The sequence below is a fragment of the Chiloscyllium plagiosum genome, chromosome 7 (genome assembly GCF_004010195.1).
Source record: "Chiloscyllium plagiosum isolate BGI_BamShark_2017 chromosome 7, ASM401019v2, whole genome shotgun sequence".
Taxonomy (NCBI): domain Eukaryota; kingdom Metazoa; phylum Chordata; class Chondrichthyes; order Orectolobiformes; family Hemiscylliidae; genus Chiloscyllium; species Chiloscyllium plagiosum.
The window spans coordinates 88,506,427-88,531,850 of record NC_057716.1 but is presented as its reverse complement, the minus strand read 5'-3'; the positions used below and the strand labels follow the sequence as shown (position 1 = coordinate 88,531,850).

General features: G+C 39.1%; 1 protein-coding gene across 8 annotated transcripts in view; it reads right to left on the bottom strand.

The window, feature by feature from the left end:
* rif1 (replication timing regulatory factor 1) overlaps positions 1–25,424 on the bottom strand; it is a 97,170-nt gene that overhangs the window by 3,817 nt on the left and 67,929 nt on the right. For 7 of the 8 annotated variants that reach the window (XM_043694159.1, XM_043694156.1, XM_043694162.1 and 4 more), the window contains exons 24-35: positions 24,078–24,280; positions 21,024–21,123; positions 19,945–20,070; positions 19,352–19,497; positions 18,772–18,861; positions 15,026–15,086; positions 11,178–13,295; positions 10,148–11,110; positions 3,562–3,723; positions 2,352–2,429; positions 967–1,082; positions 385–538 (exon numbers count right to left, since the gene is read on the bottom strand). In XM_043694159.1, coding sequence (XP_043550094.1) covers positions 385–538; positions 967–1,082; positions 2,352–2,429; positions 3,562–3,723; positions 10,148–11,110; positions 11,178–13,295; positions 15,026–15,086; positions 18,772–18,861; positions 19,352–19,497; positions 19,945–20,070; positions 21,024–21,123; positions 24,078–24,280 — 4,317 coding nt within the window. The remainder of the gene's footprint in view (positions 1–384; positions 539–966; positions 1,083–2,351; positions 2,430–3,561; positions 3,724–10,147; positions 11,111–11,177; positions 13,296–15,025; positions 15,087–18,771; positions 18,862–19,351; positions 19,498–19,944; positions 20,071–21,023; positions 21,124–24,077; positions 24,281–25,424) is intronic. The other variant, XM_043694163.1, reaches the window with a different exon arrangement.

Below are 25,424 nucleotides of genomic sequence, written 5' to 3'. Positions count from 1 at the left end.
ACTGCATGTAAATTCAATCATGACATTCAAATGGGAATTGGAGTAGGTACCTGGAAGGAAAAGAAAATGCTATGACACTGGCAAAGAGCAGGAGAGTGGGACTGTTATATTGATTTCGCAGAGAACTAACATGGATTCAATAAGCCAAATGACCTTTTCTGTATACCATAACCACACCATCATTCCAACATGGAAAAGTACTTCGAATAAAATGAAATATTAATCATGGACACAGTACTATTAGCAAATATTTTTTTAAAATATTCTGGAGTAAGTTTATGAACACAACTTGACGACTTGCATCAGTTTATCATGCATAAATAGCTGATCTTTAGTAAAGTCGAAGTTCAGATAGGACTTATCGATTTACAGGAAATAACTCACTTGCTGCTCGTAGAAGGATTTGAGAGCCTTTTTTACAACAAAGACTTTTGGAGAACGGATTGGAAGCAACTTAATTTCAGCTGCTGTAAGCGAGCTCAGGTCACCAATTGTCTTGATATTTTTAGCTCTTACAAGCTGCCCCAAACCTCGGGCCCTAGTAGGAGGGAAAAAAAAAGTTTAGGTATAAATAAGAGACAGATTGCTTAGCAACATCTTGACTGACACCGACTAGAAGTTTGGTTGCATGCTTATTTTTTAGTAAAACTGCAAGTTTAAAACTGGAATTCAAGAGCAACACTTTAAAACATGGGTCTTGAAATGCAGAAGAAAGTGAGGACTGCAGATGCTGGAGATCAGAGCTGAAAATGTGTTGCTGGAAAAGCGCAGGTCAGGCAGCATTCAAGGAGCAGGAGAATCGACGTTTCGGGCATGAGCCCTTCTTCAGGCCTCCTGAAGAAGGGCTCATGCCCGAAACGTCGATTCTCCTGCTCCTTGGATGCTGCCTGACCTGCTGCGCTTTTCCAGCAACACATTTTCAGCTCTTGAAATGCAGGACAATTAAATGCATCAAAGTTTACTTACCACATGTTAGAAGCAAGCTGGGGTAGAATGGTTTCTACTGGTAAAGAGCAGCTGATCAAAGCTGGATACACACCAGCTGTAGACAAGGCCGTTGGTTCTTTGCTCATCTCAGAGATCTTGAGAATTAAAAAAAGAGTTTTATGTTTTAAGTACCATACTTTAATTCAATATTTTGTAAGTGGTATTATTCTGTTTAAATGGCCTCATCGTCCTCTACGCCATCTGAAAGGGAGAATTGTTCTATTCAGAAAAAAAACAACACTTTTTATTAAAACAAGTTGGAATCAAATCTAAAAATTGTTGTTTCCAGGTATTAGTCAAACCAGTGCTTTTCTGTGTCTTTAGCTTTGAAACACACTTCAGCAGAAATTGTAACTTACATATTTCTTTCACTTTAGTATAATGCGTACACTGCGAACAATACAGGCTGCTCTATGTTGTAGAGATCAAACATCAAGGATTTTATCTTCTTATTTACACATAAGTCAGCTGTGGGAGTCACAAGGAAGGTTGACATTTTTGGCCTATCATAATTGTCCATGAATTGAGTGAATTGTTGAGGGCAGTTAAGAGTCAACCACTTTGCTGTGAGTCTGGAGTCATATGCAGGTAAATTGGTAAGGATAATTAATGATTATATTTGTAATTAGACTAGTGTTTTTTATTTTCAGATTTTTTTTTTTTTTAAATTGAATTCAGATTGCTGTGGTTGGGTTCAACCTCAAATGTCCCAAGGATATTCAGCTTGGGGTTTTGGATTATTAGTCCAGCAGTCTTACCACTACATGACAGCTTTATGAAACACCTTGGCTCAGTCCATAACAACAATTCTGACCATTTTGTTGCCTGCCATTTTAACTTGTCACCTTACTTGCCCATTGAGGACTCAACACAAGTTCACCAATTCCAGACTTGAACCTCTTTCCCATTTTGTTTCCTTCAGCTTTGCAGATTTTAGTTTTACTCTCATGCAAGCTTTCAGATAACAGCTGCAAAATGCCATTCAAAGCTACTCCTCTGTTGTGTTTCTTAATTTAACTACCAGTCTTACCACATCATCCTTTGGAGCTGCACACCAGCTCTTATTTAATCTCTCCCAATTTATAGATTAGATTTTTTTAGATTAGATTTTTTAGATTAGTATACTCGAATACTAATCCTGTTCGGCTGCTCTTTCTCCACTTCTCCTTTCACTTGCTTATAGAGAAAACCACTAACTCTACCCCGTTCTTAAGAAAAGATCATCGACCTTAAGCATTAACTGTCTCTCTCTGGATATGCTGCCGGTACTGTTCAATGCTTTGCATTTCAAATATGAAATGGAGAATACAAAGTAGTACATAGTGTAACTTAATCACATGATAACTAAATGGCCTTCAACTTACCAAACATTTCTTTGAACTTTTATAGCCAGAGCTGCGAGCACTTGGAGACAGAAAACCTTTTGTTGGAGTGGTATTGTACTGAACGAATTAAAAATACAAAATTGAAAGTCAACATAAATATAGCAACCCCAATGTTTCAATATACACTAAATAAAAAAATGAGCTAATATCATAAAGATCAAACATTTGTAAAATCGAAAAAGGCAGCACGAAACAAAACAAAGGAGTGCATGCATATAGTGCTGTTGACTGCCTTAAAACAGATCAAAGATTTTTAAAACGTTTTGAAAACAACAATTCTTATAACGTTGGCAATGTTGCAGGAATTTTGAATTTCTTTTCACTGGCAAGAGATAAATATTAGCTAGATACAGGGAGAAAACCCTGGTCCACTCTGGTGACTAAAGAAATCATGACAGCTTTCAGAGTAAAAGCCACTTTGATATATGTTATCTGAAAGATGATGCCTCAGTGCAAAATTCCCTCAGTACTACATTGAAATGCCAACTTATATTGCATGAGAATATTTAGAGTGGGACTTTAATCAACAACTCCCAGCTTCACAAAGATAATAATTGGAATTAACATACAATGATTATTTCTATTTGAAGGCAAAAAAGTCACAAAATGCGACAGGTTACCAGCAGACAATATGTTTCTGAATTATTTTGTAGTGATATTGCTAGTGAGCTAGATGTTGGCCAGGATACCAGAATGCTTCTGGTCTTCTTCAAACAGTTTCATGCATCTTGCATGCCAACTTGAATAACAGAAATACCTTAGTTTACCTTCTCATTCCAAACATGGCAATTGTGTTATTTGAACTTCCTCAGCCCTATAATGAAGAACCAGCTTAAAGTAGAACTTGAATGAGTGATTTAAAGTTAACCACTAAGTCAAACTAATCTCGGGTAAATTGAAAACATACTGGCTCAAACATACTGTCTTTCTTATACAAATGGCTTGAATTCAAAAACTCATTGTGCAAATAATTATGAGAATATGGAATTGGGTGAGCCAGTTCAGAAATGGCAATATGTAAGAAAATTCTCATGTCTTTTTCATCTAACAACTTTCTAACACAGCAAGTAACTGGATGCAAGAGACTGTTAATTTATTCATCCAAAAAAAAACCTAAGTGAGAACAATAGCTTCACCATCTATAACTATCTGGTAGAACGGAGATGTGAATGAGAAGAATGAACCTTACCTTGGATTGATTATTGGGCTGGCTGCAACCATTTGTGACAGCGTAATTTAATCCAGGAGAACTTCCAGAAGAGGAATGAGATCGCACTACTGGGCTACGACGATCAATGTCATCTGCTAATCCTTCCCGCTGAATTGGATCTGCAAACGAAACACGGCGAATCTACAGAGAACACAGAACACAGGAAAATTTGGACTCTCATGAAGATGTAAACGACAGGGCACCTTCTCACAAGATTCTAAACTGCAGGACTATCTTAAAACAAACATTGTTCCGGGTTTTTAAAACTAGTTTATGCAACCAATGCTTGTAACTTCTGATAAATATAGCCAGATTGGGAATATTTAATTCAAAATAAAAGTATTGCATATTCGGTCACACAATTAACTTTTGTCTTTATTTTAAAAAAAAGCATTCATAGATTACCACCGAGCTACATGCAGAATGGCATAGACTACATAAAAGTAAAGGTTAATATTTAGTTCAGAGATTGGTGTGGGAGAAATAGATTCTGGTTCAAGCGGCCACACCTCAGAGGGTATATACTTGGAATCTCCTCATGGCCAATCTTTTTGTAAACTACATAACCAAGGAAGTAGAGCAGATTTTAAAGTAAATGGTGGGGGCAAGAGATCACATATACAAATATGTGGAATAAAGAGTAGGGTCACAGTTAAGAGAAGAAAGTCACAAGACAGGAAACAAGGGTCATTGAATAACAAAGGGCAGAGGAAAATCCTAGGAATATGCCAACAATCAAGACTAGATGTTACAAAGTGGAAGCAAAAGCCCTGTAGCTGAATGCATTTGTAGCATTTGCAACAAAGTAAATGAAATGATAGTGCATACTGAAGTAAACAAACATAACCTGACAGCCATGACAGAGATAAAGCTTCAGGATGACAGGGATTGGTCAGACAGGTGGAATATAATGTGAGAAAATTGAGTTATTTACTTTGCCGGGAAGAATGAAAAAGCAGAATAGTAATCAAATGGAGATCAATGTGCAATCTTGAAGACAGTAGATTTCAATGGGATGAGGGGAACATAGCCAGAATAGAATCGGACCAAATATTTACAGGAAAATGGCAACAGATAGGGAAAGCAAGATTCTTCAAAATGACAAGAGAAAGAATACGATGAAATATCTTCTTTTAAAAAAAAGAATGAGATCACATGATGGTGAATTCTTCAAAAGAGAGCCAGGTCAAAAACAAATAATTAATAAGGATTGCCAGTCTCATTGTCCTCTTTGAAAGAGAATGAGAATACAGTTGCAGTCAACAAAAAGGAATCCAAAATAGTAACCAGTAGGTAGCAAGTAAGCATAGAGGTGACTGGAGAACAGGATTCACTGCTGAGTTATGATGCAAGCAGAGTTTTCGATGACTTCAAGTTTACATTGGAATAGTTAAAGCTAATGGTAATTAAGGCAATGACAAGAGTTTCAACAAGAGATGAGCTAAGACAAGAGAGAAGTGGAACAAGCTTACTTAAGTACAAAGAATTTTTTTTTTTAAACGAGGTATAGGGTAAGGCTAATTACACTGCTTTATTTTGATATTTATTAAATAGATTACTGATCTAGCAGTAGTAGGAGTTGAGATGGTAGAGAAAATGGATAGGATGAAAATTGGTAGCCAAGATGTCCAGTAAAGGCTAGCTATGCTTAAGACAAGTTGCTGTTTTGGAAGGCTTACATCCTAGGGTGATAAACAAAGTGGGTGCAGAAACAGCAAAAGGATTACAATCTTCCTCATTAGACCTATAGGATTGGAGAAGGGCAAATGTGACCTGCATTCGAGAAAACAAAAAAGTACAAAAAAAAACTCCTTGTACCTCAGGCGCAGTAAACTTAATATCAGCAGTAAGGCTTTAAAAAAAAAACAATAATTCAGCAAGAAAGAAATTAACAGGCACACAAAGAAGCAAAGAAAACCAGTAAGTCTAAATAGTTAATCTAAATGACGTTAGGGTGAAGTTACACAGTGGATGCTGTCTATACAGATTACGCAAGTTGGCTGACAAAACTGAAGCTCATTAAATTGGAGGGTCAAACTAAACTTGGAAAGAGTGGCAAAGCGATGACAACAATTAACTGCAATAGAGAATGAACAGGCAAGTCGAACATGTAAATTCAATACACAGAAGTGTGAGCTGATGTGAAGTGGTAGAGGGAATGGAAAATATAGACTTAATCACACAATTCTGTGTATACATTACTGCGTGAGACAAGGTACATTTCAGCAAATCATTAGCAAATCACAGAATCGCAAGCTTCAAAGTTAAAAATCAAACACATCAGGTTATATCTCAATAGGTTTATTTGAAAGTATAAGCTTTTGGAGCACAGCTCCTTTGGCATGTAGCTAGTGGGGCAGGATCACAGGACACAGAATTTATAGTAAAAGATCAATGTGTCATACAAATGATGCAATACATTGAACAAACATAGAATGGGATGCAGGTTTTGATTGATTAAAATGTAAATCCCAGAACTGCTTTCCAGTCACGTTCCAGAGAACTTGAAGATTTATAAAAAGGTGACATCTCAGCTCAGACAATGCATTAAAGATGTGAGATTATTGTCTGTCTGTATTCCAATCTTGAGTAGAACCAGTTCTATTTCCAAAATAGAAATTTATAAAATGTTGCATGGACTGACTGCTAAGAGATTGTGTGCTTTTTGAACAAAATAGATTGTACCTGCAAATGTAAATTCACCCTATAGACTTACATGTGTGTGCACATGTGTGTGAGAGAGAAAGGGAATGAGGGAATGTGATTTTTAACTTTGTCCACCCCAGTCCAACACAGACACCTCCAACTCATAAACAAAGCAACTGAATGAATAAGTAGAACAGTTATGTTTCACTTTCAAAAAGCTCTAGGTGGGCCACAACTACAACATTGCATGTAGTCCTGATCACCATACTTTTAGTTTATGAAGTTTCCCGATAGGGCATAGAGAAGATTTACCAGAACCGTTTCAGGGATAAGGGAATTTAGTTACAAGGTGAGGTTGGAAACGCCGAGTTTGCCCCACCAACAGCAAAGGAGATTGAGGTGGGATTTGAAGGTTTAGAAAAGGTTTAGCACAACTGTTCCCATAAGCTTATGATACAGGTTTAACATTTTTAGGGAAAATACAAGAGGTACAAGGCAAACTTGAATAACTTGTATGATCATGTAATGATACTAAAACTACAGTGATATATTTTCAGTCAGGATGGTGTGGGATTTGGAGATAGTGGCTTTCCCAAATATTAGCTGCCCGTGTTTCGAGAATGAAGTGGCTAAGACTTGGAAGCTGCCAGGGACTTTGGTGAATTTCTGCAGTTCGCCTTGGAGATGGTACACATTGCTGCTACTGCGTTAGTAGTGGAGGGAGTGGATGTTTATTGATCTGGTGCCAATCAAGATGTCTACTTTGTCCTGGATGTTGGTGGAGTTGCACTCATCTAAACAAATGGTGAGTTTTCCATCATTCTCCTGACTTGCGCCTTGTAGAAGTTGGACAGGCTCTCAGGAGTCAGGTGGTGATTCACTTGTTGCAGTATTCCTAGCCTCTAATGTGTTGTTACAGCCACGGTATTTACGTAGCTAGGCAAGCTCAGTTTCTGATTAACCCCCAGGATGCTGGTAGCGAAGGACTCAGGATAGCAACACCATTGAATGTCAAGAGATGTTTGAAGATGGTCATTACCTGGCATTTGTATAACGACTCATTGGCTGCTTTTCAGCCCTAGCCTAGATATTATTCAGATCTTGCTGCATTATGATGTGGACTGCTTCAGTATGTGTAAAGTCACAAATGGTGCTGAATATTGTTCACTGATTATTACAGATCCCTACATCTGACCCTATGACGGAGGGAAGATCATGGATGAAGCAGCTAAGACGGATGAGCCTGGAATACTATTGAGGAATTCCTAAAGATATCCTGGAGCTGAGATAAATAGAAATCCAAAAACCACAAGCATCATCCTTTGTGCGAGGTTTGACTCCAACCAGCATATGTTCAGTGGACCTGGTACAACCAAAACTACTGACAGTTATACCCTGGTATTACTAAGTAGGTGCTGACTGACAGTAGCAATGTCATTTGGGACTCAATCAGTAGTTCTGCCACCAAGCCAAACAGTTGTGGGCACTGAAATCGCCCAAAATACATTTTGCAACCTTGCTATCTCAGTGCTTCCTCCAAGGTTTGGGGGAGGTGGTATGTGGTAAATCAGGAGGTTTCCCTACCCATATTTGATCTGGTGCCACGAGACTTCATGGTATTCAAAGTCAACATTGAGAACTCCCAGGCCAACATCCTTCTTCCACTATATACCACAGTGATGCTACTTCTGCTAGGCCTGTCCTGTTGATGAGAATGGACGTACCTAGAGATAGCGATGTGTTGCCTGGCACATCGTGTGTAAGGAATGATTCTGAGTGTATGACTGTATCATCCTTTTGTTTGACTGTTTGCAAGTAGCACTCCCAATTTTGGCACTAGCCCTCAGAAGTAAGGAAAGAGGACTTTGCAGGGTCACCACGGCTGGTCTCATTTCTTGCCTGATACCTGTGTGACTGTTACAGTTGAATGGCTTGCTCGGTCATTTCAAAAGGGCAGTTTCAAGTCAACCACATTGCTATAGGTCTGGAGTAACATGTAGGTCAGATAGGTAAAGATGGTAGTTTTCTTCCTCACAGGACATCAGTGAACCATTAGTGACCTCTTTCCAAGCTACAATTCCTCTAGGACCCTTGCACTGAAACTGTTATTGTCACACTTTAAAAATTCTGACTACAAAGGGAAGCTTAAACAAAAGCAAGCCAAATTAGCTTAAAGTCATGGTTTTGGAACTTAACTTTATTGGAAAAAGCCTTGACAAATGGTACTTACTAATACTATAAAAGTTCAAAAACTTTAAAAAAAAACAAAGCAGGAGTCTCATCGTCCACTCAGGTACTTGACAAAAGGGATATATTATACTCATCACAAAGTTGTTTCCCCATCAAATGGAACCCAGGTTTTCCAAAGACTGAAAAAGTGAATTCTTTCCAAAAAAACACAGGTCCAATTATTTTAGATTAAGCAGTCCCATTCAGCCTCAGGTTTTGATTGGAGCAAAACACGCAGAAATACGAAGCTATGGTCAATGAATACGCTAATCTAGCACAAGAAAAGGACCCACCAGATAGGCAAGACCCTAGAAATTACAGAGTACCTTATTTTGGAATCCAGATTCAACAATCTTTGAATTAGTCTTGGGTCGTACTGCCCATCAGAATGTCTTGTATAATTTCTCCCCCACTATGCAAACCCAGTTAAAGCATACCAAAAAAGGTTCCCCACACTGGGCAGAAATGAATCCTTACACCAGTGAACAAATCACTATTTTTATCCAAAGTTTTACACAACTAAGTTGAGGAAACTTAGTGAACTTGTAAACATTTAACTTTTGTAGCCACTATCAGAATGGTGAGGCTTGATTTCCAGTAAACCACCTGAGTGAGGAATGGCATACTTTATTCTTGCTAAACTCATTCATCTTCCATATATGTCCGTACTCTAGCAGCAGTACGGTGTTATCTATTCCAAATGGTAATCAACCCTATTGATTTAGTGAAAGTGAATATTGTTTAGTCATTTTGTAAAGTAGGATTCCAATTCTGGTTTCTTCAATCAATCCACAGGATTCACATAAATTCTTTGGAAAATGGAAATAAAATCAGTCACTCCTCAGAAGGGCTAGGAAACTCAAAATTTGTCTTTACGATTGAACTTTTACTCTGCTTTTTTGGGCAGCCGTGGTCATGGCTGAACCAAGGAAGGAGAAATTTAATTCCCCAGTTGGGGTTTCCAAGGCATGCAGGAAATAGGAGTTCAATAGCAATGCTGACCCGATTAGCAGAGTCTCAACAGTCAATATCTGAACTGCAGGGTACAGGCACTGGCTGACTAACCAGGCTGCTCTGCAATTGGATACTGGAGAGGTAGATCAGTAACTGGAAGCTGACATTTTATCCTTCAAATCTGTTCTACTGAACACCTGCCATCATGTGAATTTGCAGTATAGCTGTAGAATCACCACAGGGTTCAATGCTTGGTGAGTTTAGCTAGTTAAATTCTAACATGTTGAGACTTAAACTCAAGGTTTTACAGGTATACAGTTTTCTATAGCATAGTTTGGCGATTCAGCATGAAAACTCAAAGGTAAAGCACTGGTCTGTGTAACTCCCAATAGTAACAGGTTTTCATCAACTGTTACAAGCAAACCTTAAAACGCACCAACAAGTTACTTGACTTTGACAGTCATGCAGCTAAACTTGCTTCAATGCACTTCACGCAGAACTGATTGGGATTGTATCTTAGCTTATGTTTCACTCAAAACTAAGGAGTGACATTAAATATAACATTACCTACATCATGCTCAAGGTTAGCCAATTCAGCATTAGCCAATTCAGCATTAGCCAATTCAGCATTAGCCAATATAGGTCAGTTACTCAGTGGGAAAAAAAACCAAAAAAATAGTAGCTGTAAACTTATCCAAACTGAAAGAGTCATAAGTGTTTGATTTATTTTACAAACCTTAGTCATTGGAGACGGAGAATCATTTTCAGATGGTCGTTTAATTCCCTTCTTGAGAATACTTGTAGAAGGTGATGCTGTTGGTGACCATACACAACATGCCTGCATTTCAGAAGGACTGTGCATTGATCCAACCAGAAATGAGGCATCATTTTTAGTCTTTTGTGGTGATTCCATGAGATGCGCTGATATGGGTTTGGAGACATCAACTTGCGTGGTTAACTCCACCTGAGGAGAAGACTCTTCAGTGCCAATGGTCTCTGCATCTTTAAGATGCTCTGCAGTCACTGGCTCATCTTGTACATTATTTTTGTCAAATGGGATTGGAACACTTGGCCTGCCCATTTGATCAGTTTCAGCTTGTACAGTGGTCACTCCATCACTTGGGATAGTTACACCTGTCGTGCTAGGTTGATCTTGTTCCAACTCATAGCCAGCTAGTGTTTCTTTGCTTTTTAATGGTTCATCCTTTATCAAAGCAACATCGTTGGATACTGGTTCTCCTTCCGACATTGACAATTCAACGGTGCCAACATCTCCCTTCACTGATTTTATTTGTTCATTCCCTCCATTTTTAAAATATTCCTCTGCTTTTTGCTCTGTTGAGGACTCTTGCACCACTTTCTGCTCTGTGAAAGAGGAATTGATCATTTCCTGCTCTGTAGAGGATGACTCTGGTACTGCAGTTTGCTCCACTGAAGAGCCATCTGTCATCTGTGCACCAGTGGAAGACTCCAACACTTTCTGTTCCACGGAAGAATCATTCACTGCCTTCTCTTCCCTAGAGAGCTCCTGCCGCCCCGCAGAGGGCTCCTCCGCCCCCTGCCGCCCCGCAGAGGGCTCCTCCGCCCCCTGCCGCCCCGCAGAGGGCTCCTCCGCCCCCTGCCGCCCCGCAGAGGGCTCCTCCGCCCCCTGCCGCCCCGCAGAGGGCTCCTCCGCCCCCTGCCGCCCCGCAGAGGGCTCCTCCGCCCCCTGCCGCCCCGCAGAGGGCTCCTCCGCCCCCTGCCGCCCCGCAGACCGCAGAGGGCTCCTCCGCCTCCTGCCGCCCCGCAGAGGTTTCAATCCTCGGGATGACCTTTCTTTCTTCTGTCAAATCCACCTCTGATGTAACAGTACTAAGAGAACCACCAAAAAACTGAATTTTGCTATCTCCAGACAGAGGTGTGCTGAATGCACAAGGTCCATCATTTACAGTGTTGTTAAGCCTGGGGCTCTCTAATAGCCTCTCCGTCGAAGAATAATTAATTGAAGAGCTTAGGTGCAAAGTATCCTCTTTTTGATCAGATTCTGGCTCTTGTTTGGTGGAGCTCTCTTTATTTTCTAATTGCAATTTTCCATGCTGTGAAGAGCCTTTGCAGCAATCACAATTTTTAGTTTTTCGAGTCCTTTTACTTCTCACATGGCACTCATCCAACTTGTGGCTCTTCTTGACTGAAAGCAGTCTATCTGAAAGATTTGAACAATCAGCTGATAAAACTTCTGTCTCATAAGGCAAGTGGTGAACATGGACAACTGTGAAGGCTTCTTCAGTTTTGCCTGGTTCTAAATAAAGCTCAGTTTTTACACTTTCAATAGTTTCAGGTTGTTCTCTTGGGTTTTGTGCTGTGTTGTGTGTTTTAAGGTCCTTTTCTGTGTTTGACTCTTCGACTGAAGCATGAAGCACTGGAGACATCTGTGAACTATGCATTTCACCAAGATTTTCTGCACCTTCCACCTGGGTCATCACTTCAACATCATGCTGAATTTCAACCTCCAACTCTTTTTCTGAACGTTTCAGCTCTACATTTTCATTTTTTGAGCACACCTGACTGTCTACAGTTGTTTCATCTTCCATCAGACCTTTGGTCTTGCTGTTCTTGAGGGATAACTCTTTAGTCTTTGTTCTTCCCTTGGACATTCTCCTTTTCTTCTGACCATCCTGAAGCTTTGGGTTGCCTTCAGAACCCTCCGATTCAGTAATGCTACAGCAACTGTTCTCTGCTTCAGTCAAGCCTTGGGATGCTCTACGAGTCTGGTAGCGAGGGCGGACTTTGTCACCAGCATCTGGCGTATTTTTGGTGGAATCAGACTCCTGAGAAACATTTTTTGAAGTCCTGCTTTTCTCAGTTGCTGACTTACCAGATAAAGATTTAGAATCATTTTCTTTTGCTTTGAAAAGCTCATGATGCTGGAGAGAATTTTGAAGATGCTCCTCTCCCTCATTTTGTGATTTTTTCCCTAGTTTATCGTCTCTTTTTTCCTTGCTGTCATTCTGATTTGTAACTGCCACATCCAAGTGCTTCCTAGAAGAACGCCTTAGCATTTTTTTTGTTAGTACTTTAGAAGAATCATTCTTCTCTTGTACGCTTGAAACATTTTCGGATGAGGCTGTCTCTTTCAAGTCTACAGGAGTAATTTCAGAATTTTCTTCACTAGAAACACTGTTGTTTGTCTGTTTGTTACTTGTCTGGCTCTCAGAATCCTGGCGACATACAGCTTCGCTTTTATTAAGATGGTCCCGATTATTAGTTGTAGAATTTTCTTTTGCATCCAATGATTCAATTGTAGAACTCTTAATACTTTTTGGAGCCTTAGTGTACTTGGTTGAATTTTCTACAGTTGACCTTTCAATTTTACTTTGCCTACGTCTACCATGTTTGCCAGTTTTTGTTGTACTCAAATTGACTTCCTGGCAAACTTTGCTCTTCTCATGCTGTGATGCAACTTCCACCTCCATTGCTTCAGCCCACTGAGGTATGAAAACTTCAGCAGCTGCTTGTGCCATTTTAACCAAAGGGGAGTTACTGAAGCAACATGTAGTGGAGGGATCAAACTTCTCCAGAGTAATAAATGACTGCCTTCTGCTGCTGGTTTTCTGTGGCGTTCCAGAGATGATGTCAGAAGAGGTAGAACTACCACTCACATCAGCACTGCTAACCCCTGATTCAGAAGCACAACCAGTGCAGTTTGATTTAGATTGAGCCACCATGTTTCTCACTTCCTCCTGTTTGTCACTGCAAACAAAATCTACGGAATCTTCAACGTTCATCCTACTTCCCTCGTGGTCAGCACATTCTTGGTCAGTTCCTTGATGAGGCAATTCATTTTCATTATTTGCCTCAATGGCAATCTGGGTATCAAGCTCATTTTCGGTTTCCATATTTTCATCCTGAAGAAAAAAAAATCATTTTGAATGTTTAACAGATGCAATAAGGCATAATTAATCAAACCCTTGCTCTTCAGAAAAGAAGCAATCTTCAAAGTGTAGCATATCAGTACAGACTGGCTTTGAAATCTTACAGTCCTTTAGCAGCATTGACCACAACAAGTTTAGCAGTACCAAATACAGACATTCTATTTCTTTGCGGAATTCATTGTATTCAGAAGAATGCACCCTATTGCAATAGTATTCTACTAAGAAATACCTGTTTGTCAAGGTTAACATATTTGTATTTGAGCAGACCAATTCATGAATTTAATTCCAAGACTCATCCTTGTGTTAATTGGGGTTCAACATTAAACCATGATCTGGCCTGTGAAATAACTCTTTTTAGAAAGAATGCACAAGTAAACCTTCACAATCTAATTCACTGATCACAGTTGTGAAAAATGTATAGATACACTGCATATTTTGTATTCATTTCGATTTTTTTAAAAAACAATGAATCTTAAGAAAGGCCCCTAATAATCACATGACCAACTTTGTGGATTCAGTTGGTATGGAGATCAGATCGCAATTACCTCAAGGTGATGGTGTGAATAGCCATTCTTATATCACCAACTTGACAACAATCGCAAATCAAGCTAATGACTGAAAAGTAAAAAAAGTAATTGCCTCAACTAAAAGACAATTATGCATCTGCATCCCAAACTTACACTGGCCTAGTACCAAACATGAAGCATGGTTTAACAGTTTTGAGATAGCAACAGCTTTAAGTTTTGAACTGTCTAAAAGTCCTATGAGCAACCATTTTATGCAGACATCTTGACAGAATCACTGTTTCACAACAGGGTGACAAGAGGATGATTTCAGGTCTGTGTACTAAGTCAAGCTACCATGGGCCATCACCTAACTGCCATAAAATCACTCAATCCCAGGACCTGTTCTGCTCTATCCATCTATGGGAACAGTCTTCAACTATTTGACCACAGAAATCATGATAGTTGCTGAATTAAACTCTTCAAACCTTCACTTTGGAAAGAGAATCTTCAACAATCTTAGATACTGGACATACTTGCACCTTCATAACTATCTTTTATTCTTATTTTTAACTTTTGCATTTGTATTTTCGGTTAATACCTATCACTTTCACTTGATTAACTACAGCAGTGGTTTAGCAATAAACTAACTTTTATTTAAACAAATTCTTGCTTCTGGTTGCTTTTAAATTGAAATAAGCTAGAAAGGGGCCATATACAAACTTACTTAAATTTATAATCCACAGATGTCATGGGTTTGGAACAATCAATTTATACTGGATTCCAATAATAATTTGTGGGGAAGCTGAATAGGCCATTAATTAGTCAACACTCAAGCAATAGGACACTCATCTGTATAACAAGAGTATCTAAGGGCAAAGAGATCTCTTTGAATCCTTCATGGATTATCTCTTGGCAACCAATTTGAATCTGTCGTTTCATCAGTTGAATATCAAGATTTGAGCCTAGATGTGATAAAAAACTAATTAAAAAATAAATAATACGGCCTAATTAGACTATAACATGCGGAGGAATCTTTCAGGGATACATCCATCTCCAGACCAAAATAGAATCAACTCAAATTATCCATTAAGACTGCAGTTCTTATAATTAACGTTCAATCTTTTGTTTCCTTGTGACTAGGTTACATTTGCACCTAATCACTTTAAAGAACAATTTTGCTAAAAAGCTATCATTTACCTGTGGTAGGTTTTCAGAGGTTTCCGTTGTTGCTTCTCCAAATTTTTTTGCAGGATTAGCTCTGGAGGGGGGAAGAAAATAAAAACACAAATCTGGTAACAAAATTAGATCACTGTATAACTAAGGGATCTTGGTTACATTTCAAGTCTCGTTAGCCTGAACTTAAGAAATTTGAAAATAATTAAATCAAATTTTGCTTTTGAGGAACAGGGTTATGGGTGGAAAATAAAAGCTGTTTTTCCAAATGCAAAGAATGAGGCTTAAGTCGAACCAGAACAAATCTGAAACTGCCTAATTCATTATAATTCTGCCCAAAGTAGTAATTTCCTTTTCTGCTCTTTTGGTGCTATTTTGTCAGGATGATGGATCAAAACCTTGAAGTATTTTAAACATTTCAAAATTTCATTCCAAAATACATTTGGTAAACAAAGAGGACTGATACAGACAACAAAAAATAATGCAGATGAAAATTCAGTATGGTCAGACAAAGCCTGTTTGTTACCAATGGCATGTCACATCTATAAAGTGTCAGGAAAGCAGAGATGCAGCTGCAAGAGATAATGAACTGACTATCTTCCTTCTTGTATTTTGCCCTTCCAGAGATATGTTAAAAACTGGTGTTAAAAACACACAGCAACTCTGGTGTGCGCGCTAGCGAACACAGACACTTTTATGTGCTGGCCTGGGTCTGAGCACCAGTATATTGTGAAGGTCTCAAATGAATAACAATCAATTATTTTACATCTATACTGCACGTAAACTAACACTTTCACTCTTAGTGACATCCACTAACCAAAAGGAAACAAGGGGGAAAAAAAATAAGTAAAACCACACTAACAGACAAAAATCCCAAATTCTTTCCACAACTATGTTCTACTACACAGACGTCACTACCAATCCAAAGGTGATGTATATATCTGTACATTTAAGTCCATAAAAGTTAAGATGTTTCCAATTTATTTGAGACACATTAATTCTTCTCACAATTATTCACTCATAAATCAATCTTTAGTTAAATGAAGAAAGCTTGTCTAAGAGGGAACAAGATGATAAAGAGCAAATTCACCTTTCCACACTTGGGGGTTCAATAATTGGGGACCTTGCCTGAAGTCTGGGCTTAACACGACAGTTTAAAAAAGGTTTCAAAGAGCCATTGAACTCAAAACAGCAATTGTTTCTCTCTGCTCAGATAGAATCATACAGATGTACAGCACAGAAACAGACCCCTTCGTCCAACTCGTCCATGCTGACCAGATATCCTAAATTAATCTAGTCCCATTTGCTAGCACTTGGCTCATATCCTCTAAACCCTTCTTATTCACATACCCATCCAGATGCTTTTTGAAATGCTGTAATTGTACCAGTCTCCACCACTTCCTCTGGCAGCTCATTCCACACATGCACCACCCTCTGCGTGAAAAAGCTGCTCCTTGGGTCTCAAATTTTTCTCCCTCACCATAATTCAACGCCCACTTGTTCTGGTCTCCCCAGCCCAGGGAAAAGACCTTGTCTGTCCATTTACCCTTTCCATGCCCCTCATGATTTTATAAACCTCTAAGGTCACCCCTCAGCCTCCGACACTCGAGGGAAATCAGTCCTAGTCTATTCAGCCTCTCCCTAAAGCTTAAATCTTCCAACCCTGGCAACATTCTTGTAAATCTTTTCTTAACCCTTTCAAGTTTCACAACATCCAAAAGGAAGGTGACTAGAATTGCACACAGTATGCCAAAAGTGGCCTAACCAATGTTCTGTACAGCCACAACATGACCTCCCAACTCAAATGCTCAGACTAATAAAGGAAAGCAAACCAAAACGCCTTCATTATCCTACCTACCTACGACTCCACTCTTAACCTGCACTCAAGGTCTCTTTGTTCAGCAACATACTGCCAAGACATTGTATTTCTCCAACACTTTTTCAGTTCCCCTGCACCTACAGTACTTTGCATTTGTTTATTAATTCACTATTCCTTCATGCAAAAAGAGGTGAAGGAAACAGGAAAAAATACACAATGAGGCAGTGAGCACATAGGCATCTTGAAATCTGTATTATTCCCAAAATCTCCAAATTATCACCAAACCAAGCTCCATTTTCAAGATGCAAGTAGAGAGGAACTTCTATTATCTGAACGAAATGGGCAGGATAACTGCTCGGATAACTGATTATTTGGATAATCGATTTTACCTTAAACAAGGGAAGCCATGCTGATCTAAGTGTGCTCTACCAGAGAATTTGTTTAAATATATAATTTTAATGTATTGAGCGCAAGAGGTCACAGATTTCACATAATGTACAAAAAAAGCAATAACACAAGAAAACATCTTTAAAAATGCAGTAGTTAGCATTTGGCAAAGAGTGGTGAAGACTGCATTAATCAAGGTCCGAAGCAGCTTCTACGATCGCAAGAGCATTTGTCAGTTTCTAGGAACTCAGTCTCGTGATAGAAAGACAGAAGCATTGCCTCATGCATCAGTGTATGTTCTTGATTAAGTGCCGGGAATACTGTAAAACACTTATTTTTATATAGGGCTGTATAACAACCCTTACCTAAAAAGTACCCCATCGGCAATGCTTGAGCTACTTGTGTTTCTTTGTTTTTGCATGTTCTTCAGTAGAGATAAATCAAATACACTTACTTCTTTGATGTAATGTTTTTGCGGGACACTGAAATTCAGATAATCGATATACCTCTATAGCCAGTTTAGATCAAATATTAAAAGAAAACCAAACTGCTGGAGATACTCCGAAGTTGAATTTATGGGCATTTGGGTGGTGATGACATAACGGTAAGGTCACTGAACCAGCAATCCAGAACCCCAAGCAATATTCTGGAGGACTTAGACTCAAATCATCATAAGTGAAATCCAGATTTTTAGTAAATTTAGAATAGGAAAACTAGCCTAATGACAGTCATATAACCAGTGTCAATAGCTGTTAAAAAACAGATGGCTCACTAATGTCCTGTAAGAACAATATCTGTCATCCTAATTTGGTCTGGCCTACACGTGACTCCAGATCCATAACAATGTAAAATCGACTCAACTGCCCTCTGGGATGAATAAATGCTGGCCCAGCTAGTGATGCCCACATCACTATTAAAGTGAGGTAATTAAAGTAAACCATAAACCAGTTGGTTGAATGATTTCGAATCATAGAATTCCTACGATGCAGACAGAGGCCATAAAGCCCATCGAGTCTGCATTATTCCTCCAAAGAGCATCCCAACCAGACCCACGGCCCCATCTTGTTCCCATGAACCTTCATTTACCATGGCTAATCCTAGTAGCTTGCCACGTCCCTGGATACAATAGGGCAACCTAACATGGTCAGTCCACATGACCAGCACATCTTTGGAATTTGCCCTGTGTTTTGCTTGTGTTGCAAATTCTAAGATTGAATAAAAGAACAACTCTGGTGAGGCAAAGAATTCTTAAAATTCTGCTAGACTGTAAAGTATATATTTATCAGTAAATCTAATATCAAAAATGCAGCCCTATCTAAGTCAAATTTCAGCAAATGGTCAAGTTTGCTAATTGCAGTAAGCTTTTCTAAAATAACCCAAAAGAAAGCTGCTTCAAATTGCAACATGTATTTTCAAGCTGGGTTACTCAATATAGAACAGCATTATACAATTCAGTTTGCATAATTACCATACAGACAGAACAAATAGTGCTTGGATGTTAAAGCATTTTATTAGCGTGCAAACTAAATGAGCTTGTGGATACCAAGTGAAATGATCTACTTACAAGTTGTCCTCCTGAGATTGTGTATACTGGGAAAACAAGTGAGAATCCTGAGATGCATCCAAATTATTGTACATGGCAGGAAGGTCAGTCCTGTTTTGGAGAAAATAAATGTTAAAATGGAGAAGCCCTTCAAAATGCTTATTTTGGCATTCATCTGTTGAATGTGTTACAAGTGAAGGTAAATCAATAAACTTAAAGTAATTTTGCAATTATCTGATTTGCAGAAGTGAATAGATACTGTTCCAACATTTTCACAAAATAATGTATAAAAGCCTGATTTTTTTTAAAACTAGCAATCAAATTGCATTCTTAAAATAAACATTTATAAATAATGGTAGAACACAACAGTTTTCATGCACAAATAAAGAGACAGCCATTCTTGTTCTGATAATGCTGGGATGAATAAGAACTCAGATACAACTACAGATACAAGAGGGCAACACACTGTCTCACCTCATTCCCACACAAACAGCTTGTCTACTAGTCTAAAGGGGGTGAAGATCTGATATACACTGGATCAGTTTTTCTTTCCATAGCCCATGAGAAATAAGCAGACAATGACTTTCTTCCTTCAACCTACCTCTTTGTCCATAACACCTCTTTCTGATGCTCTGTCAAAATCCGCTCCTTAGGTTCAGGTGGTATAAACACAAAATCTATTGATTTCTCCTCCTCCAGCAGTCGCTCTTGTCGTGGCATTTTGGGAGAAGAAAAATCTAGCTTCAACTAGAAAGAGGGAGAATGCGCAAGTAGTAAAAGGTAAGGAGGTTGGATTGGTCTCAGCCTTAGAGCTTACAAAAGAAGAGCAGTATCAACAAACTTGGTTTAAAAATATTTTCACTGCAAAATACCAAAACATAAAATTGGGCTTCCAAACAGAAGTGTAAGCAATTACAGACAGACAGTCATACATCAATGGTATCTACTGCATTGAGCATCTCACCAACAGAAGCGTTTTTGAAGAAATCTCATTAGCTCTCCAAGATGATACTTCTCAGGAAAAAAAAAGCTGCAATCCCCTTGACTCATTTAAATTACAAATACTCAATTTCTTTCTCCCCACAATCTTTGAAACCATAACCTCAAACAACCATTTGAGTACGTCGTCTGATATACTCCGGACTCAATGTTCTATATACACAGCCTCATGCAAGACATTTGCACTCAACTTACTTTTGCTGGAGTTTGAGGCACACACTTCTCTTTCAGATCTTCAGCTCTAGCAAGCAATGACTCTCTTTTTCCAAATGAATTAACTTGCACACCACTGACTTTAGTGTCTAATTGGGAATGTTCAGACTGCGAGAAAGAATACGAAAAGAGTAAACACATGCTGGAAATCTGAAACAAAAGGTGTGCTGGAGAAACACACAGGTCTGACAGCATTTGTGAAGAGAAACCAGAGCTAACATTTCAAGTCTAGTGATCTTTCATCCTTCATGTGCAAAGGGTTACTGGATTTGAAAACGGTAATTCTGATTTCACTCTAAAGAGACTGCCTGACCAGTTGTTTTTCTCCAGTACATGCTTTGTCACATGAAAAAGTGCAACTGATGCAGCCGAACACTTATTTTCTGTAGGATATTTAAGTCAGCATGCATTCTCGACCTAAGGCAAAGAATCAAAATAGCAGCATTAAAGCCAAAACATTACATATTTCACACTGTCACTTTTATGCTGCTATTTTGATTCTTTGCCACTGCAAACTGTACGGCGAAGATGCTCCAAAAATGCTATAGCAATGCTATAACTGAAAAGTCACTTTGAAGACCATCAAATGTGGGAAGCCATGCCTTGTCAATCCAAAGGATCCTGCTCTAAAAAAAATGTATTAGTGAAGCAGCTTTGTTTTCACAACATCCAGCTGCAGAATGCAGTATTTGACTTTTTTATTGTAAACAAAAGTCAATTTCCAACTACCATGTTGATAATTAAAACTGGTTTTCTAATCCAACAAAGCAAAAATTTAAGCCATGCAAATGGGTTGAATGTGCAGAAGTATTAAATATTTTGCTCCAATATTTTGTGCTTTGTAGGATATAGACACATTAAGGGGAACAATGTAGTACGCTGGCAGTTAGGAACGTTAATTTGCTTATGAAGCTAATAAAAATATTCTCAAACACAATTGAAATACTGAAATCTTATAAAGATATTCAAATCTTAAACTTAGAATATGTATTTTGGATTTAAAAAAAAAAATCAGACGATGCTGTCACAGCAGAAAGATAAACTGTGCTTAATAAATGTACCAAATCAGAATAAGGCCCACTTGACTCTTCCATTAATTCCAAGGTCTCAAAACCAGGCAATATTATGGGTGTCTTCTGCTTGACCCGACTTAAGACCGACCTATAGTAAAGCAAAAACTTAACATGTCATAACATATACACTTTACAAATAACCCTGGAGACACAGTCCAAAGGATGAGGAGGAATGTGTCTCTAAAAGAGAAATAAATTTATCAAAAGAATATCAATGAAAAATAGTTAAAAATTAGTACATCTTTCAAAATTTCAAATAAAAACAGCAACTGCCTTTAACTAGATCGATGCAACATGCAGAGCCAGATCCTGTCTTAAGTGATACTGCATTATTAGTTAATGAACACATAATCCCATTTAGTTTTGAGAATTTTATCTTTTCACATCATATCTGACATGGGCTGGCATGACACACCCTATGCAATCCAACATGGCTTCAGACTGAGCTCACCTGCTCAACTAGTTTCCTTTCTTTCTTTCCCCCTCTCTTTTTTTTTTAAATGCTGGTGTTTCTTTTCCCCTCCTCCTCTCTTCTTTCTTCTCCTGACCATGGACTCCTAGCCTCAGACCAGGCAAACCCCAGTGGCCCAGTGTGGAGGTATCTAGGCACAGCATGGCCTCAGCGTTGACTTCCAATCTCAGGGAAATTCCTTGAACTGTGGTCCTACCGTGGCTATGCTGTAATGTTTGAACTTTCCACTCTTTTTACTTAAAACTGAGCAAGTGTTACTGTACTATAGTTACCGAAATGTTTAACTTTTAACTTTGTTCTTTCTATCTTGTTTTAAAATTCTGTACCTAGGTACTTTTACCCAAGATGGTGCCTTTTTAAAGCAAAAATCATCAGACATGGACATAATCGGGTTGTGTCAGCTTTTTTTCCCTCATCTCTAAATGTCCTCGAGACGATGGTGAGCTGCTTTAGCGAACAGCTGCAGTGCATGTGCTCTAGATAGATCCATAATGCCATTAAGGGAGGGAATTCCATGACTTTTGACCCAGTGTCAGTGAAGGAATGGCAAGGCATTTCCAAATTTGGATGGTGAGTGCCTTGAAGGGGAACTTGCAGGTGTTGTTCTTCTAGATAGATGTAGTTGTAGGTTTAGAAGCTGCTGTACAAGGATCTTTAGTGAATTGCTACAGTGCATCATGTAGATAGGACATACTGCTACCGAGTGTTGGTGGAAGGAGTAGGAGTAGAAGATTGTGGATATAGTGCCAATCAAGTGGCCGGTTTTGCTCTAGATGGTGAAAGCGAGGACTGCAGATGCTGGAGATTACAGTAGAGTGTGGTGCTGGAAAAGCACAGCAGGTCAGGCAGCATCTGAGCATTCCTGATGAAGGGCTTTTGCCAAAAACATCTACTTCCCGCTCCTCGGATGCTGCCTGACCTGCTGTGCTTTTCCAGTACCACATTCTTGCTCTAGATGGGGTCCAGCTCTATAGTGTTTTGCTGGAGCTGCACTCATCTGACAAGTGGCGAGTATCAATCACACAACTGACTTGACCCATGTTGTTGCTGGACAGGCTTTTAGAAGTCAGGTGGTGAGTTACTCGACAGTATTCCTAGCCTCCAACCTGCTCTTGCCTTTATTTGGCAAGTCCAGTTCAGGCTCTTGTCTGTGGCAACCCCAAGGATATTGATTGGTGAGAGATTCAATGATGGTGATGTCATTACACTGAATGTCAAGGGACAGTGGGTAGATCGTTTCTTATTAGAGATGACCATGGCCTGGCATTTGTGTGACATGAATATCACTCGTCACCCCAAGCTGGATATAGCCCAGTTCGTGTTGCTTTTCAACATGCACTGCTTTAATATCCAAGTTGTGAATGGTGCTGAATACTTTGCAATCAGTCAACATCACAATTTCTGACCTTACAATGGAGGGAAAACCATTGAATGTAGTGATTGGGCCTAGGACAGTACCCTGAGAACTCTTCCAGAGACATCCTAGAGCTGAACTGACTGAACAACCACACCCACCTTCCCACTTGCCAGGGATGCCTCCAACCAAAAGGTTTTGCCCCAACTCTTATGTTTTGCTGGAGCTCCTTGATGCTGCAAATCAGTCAAATATGGCCTTGGTCTACAGCTGCCACTCTCATCACAGGAATTGTCTAGTGTTTGAACCAGGTCTGTAATAAGATCAGGAGTTGATTGTCCCTGGCAATTGGGTCAGTGAGCAGATTATTGCTGAGGAGTTGCTGCCTGATAGCATTGTTGATACCTTCCATTACTACAATGATGATTGAAAGTAGACTGATAGAGGAGTAACTGGCTTGGTTGGACTTGGCCTACCTTTTGCATACAGGACATACTTGGGCAATTTCTCCAATTGGAGGTAGATGCCAGCATCATAGCTGTACCAGAACAGCTTGGCTAAGAGTGAGTCAAGTTCTGGAACACAAATCTTCAGAACTATTACGAAAGTACGGTCAGGGTTCATATACTTTGCAGCATCTCAGTGCCTCAAACTGTTCCTTGATATCATCATATTGATTGAATCAAATTGGCTGAAGACTGGCATCTATGATGCTGGAGATCTCTGGGGGGGAGGCAGAGATGAATCATCCATTCAAGCTTAAGGTCTTCAGGCTGAAGACTATTGCGAATGCTTCAGTCTCATCTTTTGTACTTATGAGTTGGGCTCTTGCATTATTGAGGATGGGTGCAGGAATGGAGCTTCCTCCTCCAGTGAGTTGTTTACATCTATAACTGGATGTAACAGGACTGTAGAACTTGGAATGGAACAGTTGGTTGTAGGATCATTTAGATTTGTCTATTACTTCCTGCTTATGCTGTCTTGTAGTTTCATCAAGTTAACCCCTCATTCTTAGGCATGCCCTCTTGCACTTATTGTATAGTCATTTTACAAGAACAAATAAGCTGAAATAGTACATAATACAATGGAGGTCTGACCAATATCTTGAAGCACGTTAAAAATAACGTTTGACAAAGCTTGAACAAAATGGCTTTCAATTCAAAAGCAACTGATAAGGTTATATCCAAAAACATGCTTAAAACAAAGTCATGCTCACTTAATTTGCTGCGGATAGTGTAACAATGTACTTTTGGCAAACGTAGCATTCCAAAACTGTGTGGTCTGGTTCCTGATCTGCCGGTTCTTATGTAGGAAGGTGATACTGAGCAGAGATGACAGTTGTTCCAAGACGTCACTATCAAAGGATGATGTGTAACGGGATTGCAAGCAAATAAGAATATCTGCATACAGTTTCTCCAACTAGAAGAAACAAAGAATTTGACCATAAAACCAGTCAGACACTTGATATATTGAAGACTAGAATTTAAACCGGTCTGCCACTAGAAAGAAAATGTTAATCCACAATAAATTGTTTTTAAAAAAAAAAGGATCAGTTCAAACCAAGTTAAAAATACACAATGCTCATTATTAAAATAACTCCACTACTGCATTCTGGAACAGACAGCACATGCAGAAAAAATAGGAAGATCAGCCATTATTTTATAGTCTAGAGGAAACTTCTAATTTGGAACCACACAAGCAAATGGTCACATCTGATTTCCCTAATGATAGCTAACATGGTGATATACACCAATGATTTAAACATTTTGTATCCTATTGTCACAGTAAAACAAAGCCAGGTGCAATTTGTCAATGCCATGTTAGGAATTAATTAGATTACTTACAGTGTGGAAACAGGTCCTTTGGCCCAACAAGCCCACACTGACCCTCCGAAAAGCAACCCATCCAGACCCATTCCCCTACATTCACCTAACATCACAAGCAATTTAGTATGGCCAATTCACCTCACCCTCACATTTTTGGACTGTGGGAAGAAACTGGAGCACCTGGAGGAAACCCACGCAGACATGGGGAGAATGTGAAAACTCCACACAGACTGAGGCGGGAAATGAACCCGGGTCTCTGGCGCTGTGAGGCAGCAGTGCTAACCACTGTGCCACCGTGTGGAATTAATTAAATCAGTTATTGTGTTAACAACCAACTGTTGTTCCACCTAGCTCTTTTTAAGAGTAAGCATCCAAGGCCTAACAAGTTGAAAAGACTGCACAGTTCAGAAGGAACAAATGATAACCAAGCGACTTATTACTTGGGAGAGCAACTGGAAGTGTCAATATGGAAAACGGTAATTTTGAGAATCCTTTTGAAGTTTCAGAAGTGGAGATGGGTGTCACAAAATGTAGGATACAGACCTCTGATGGGAGTTCAGGAAGATTGCTTCAATATAACTGTCAATAGTGTGTATCCCCTAGTGAAATTGGCAAAATTACTGGTTCAACGTGACTTGATGAAAGAATATCCGCAAAAGACAGCACCTGAATCAATGATGAACATTCAGGGTGGTGAATCAATTGGCTAAACTCAAAACTTCAAAATGTTAGAAATT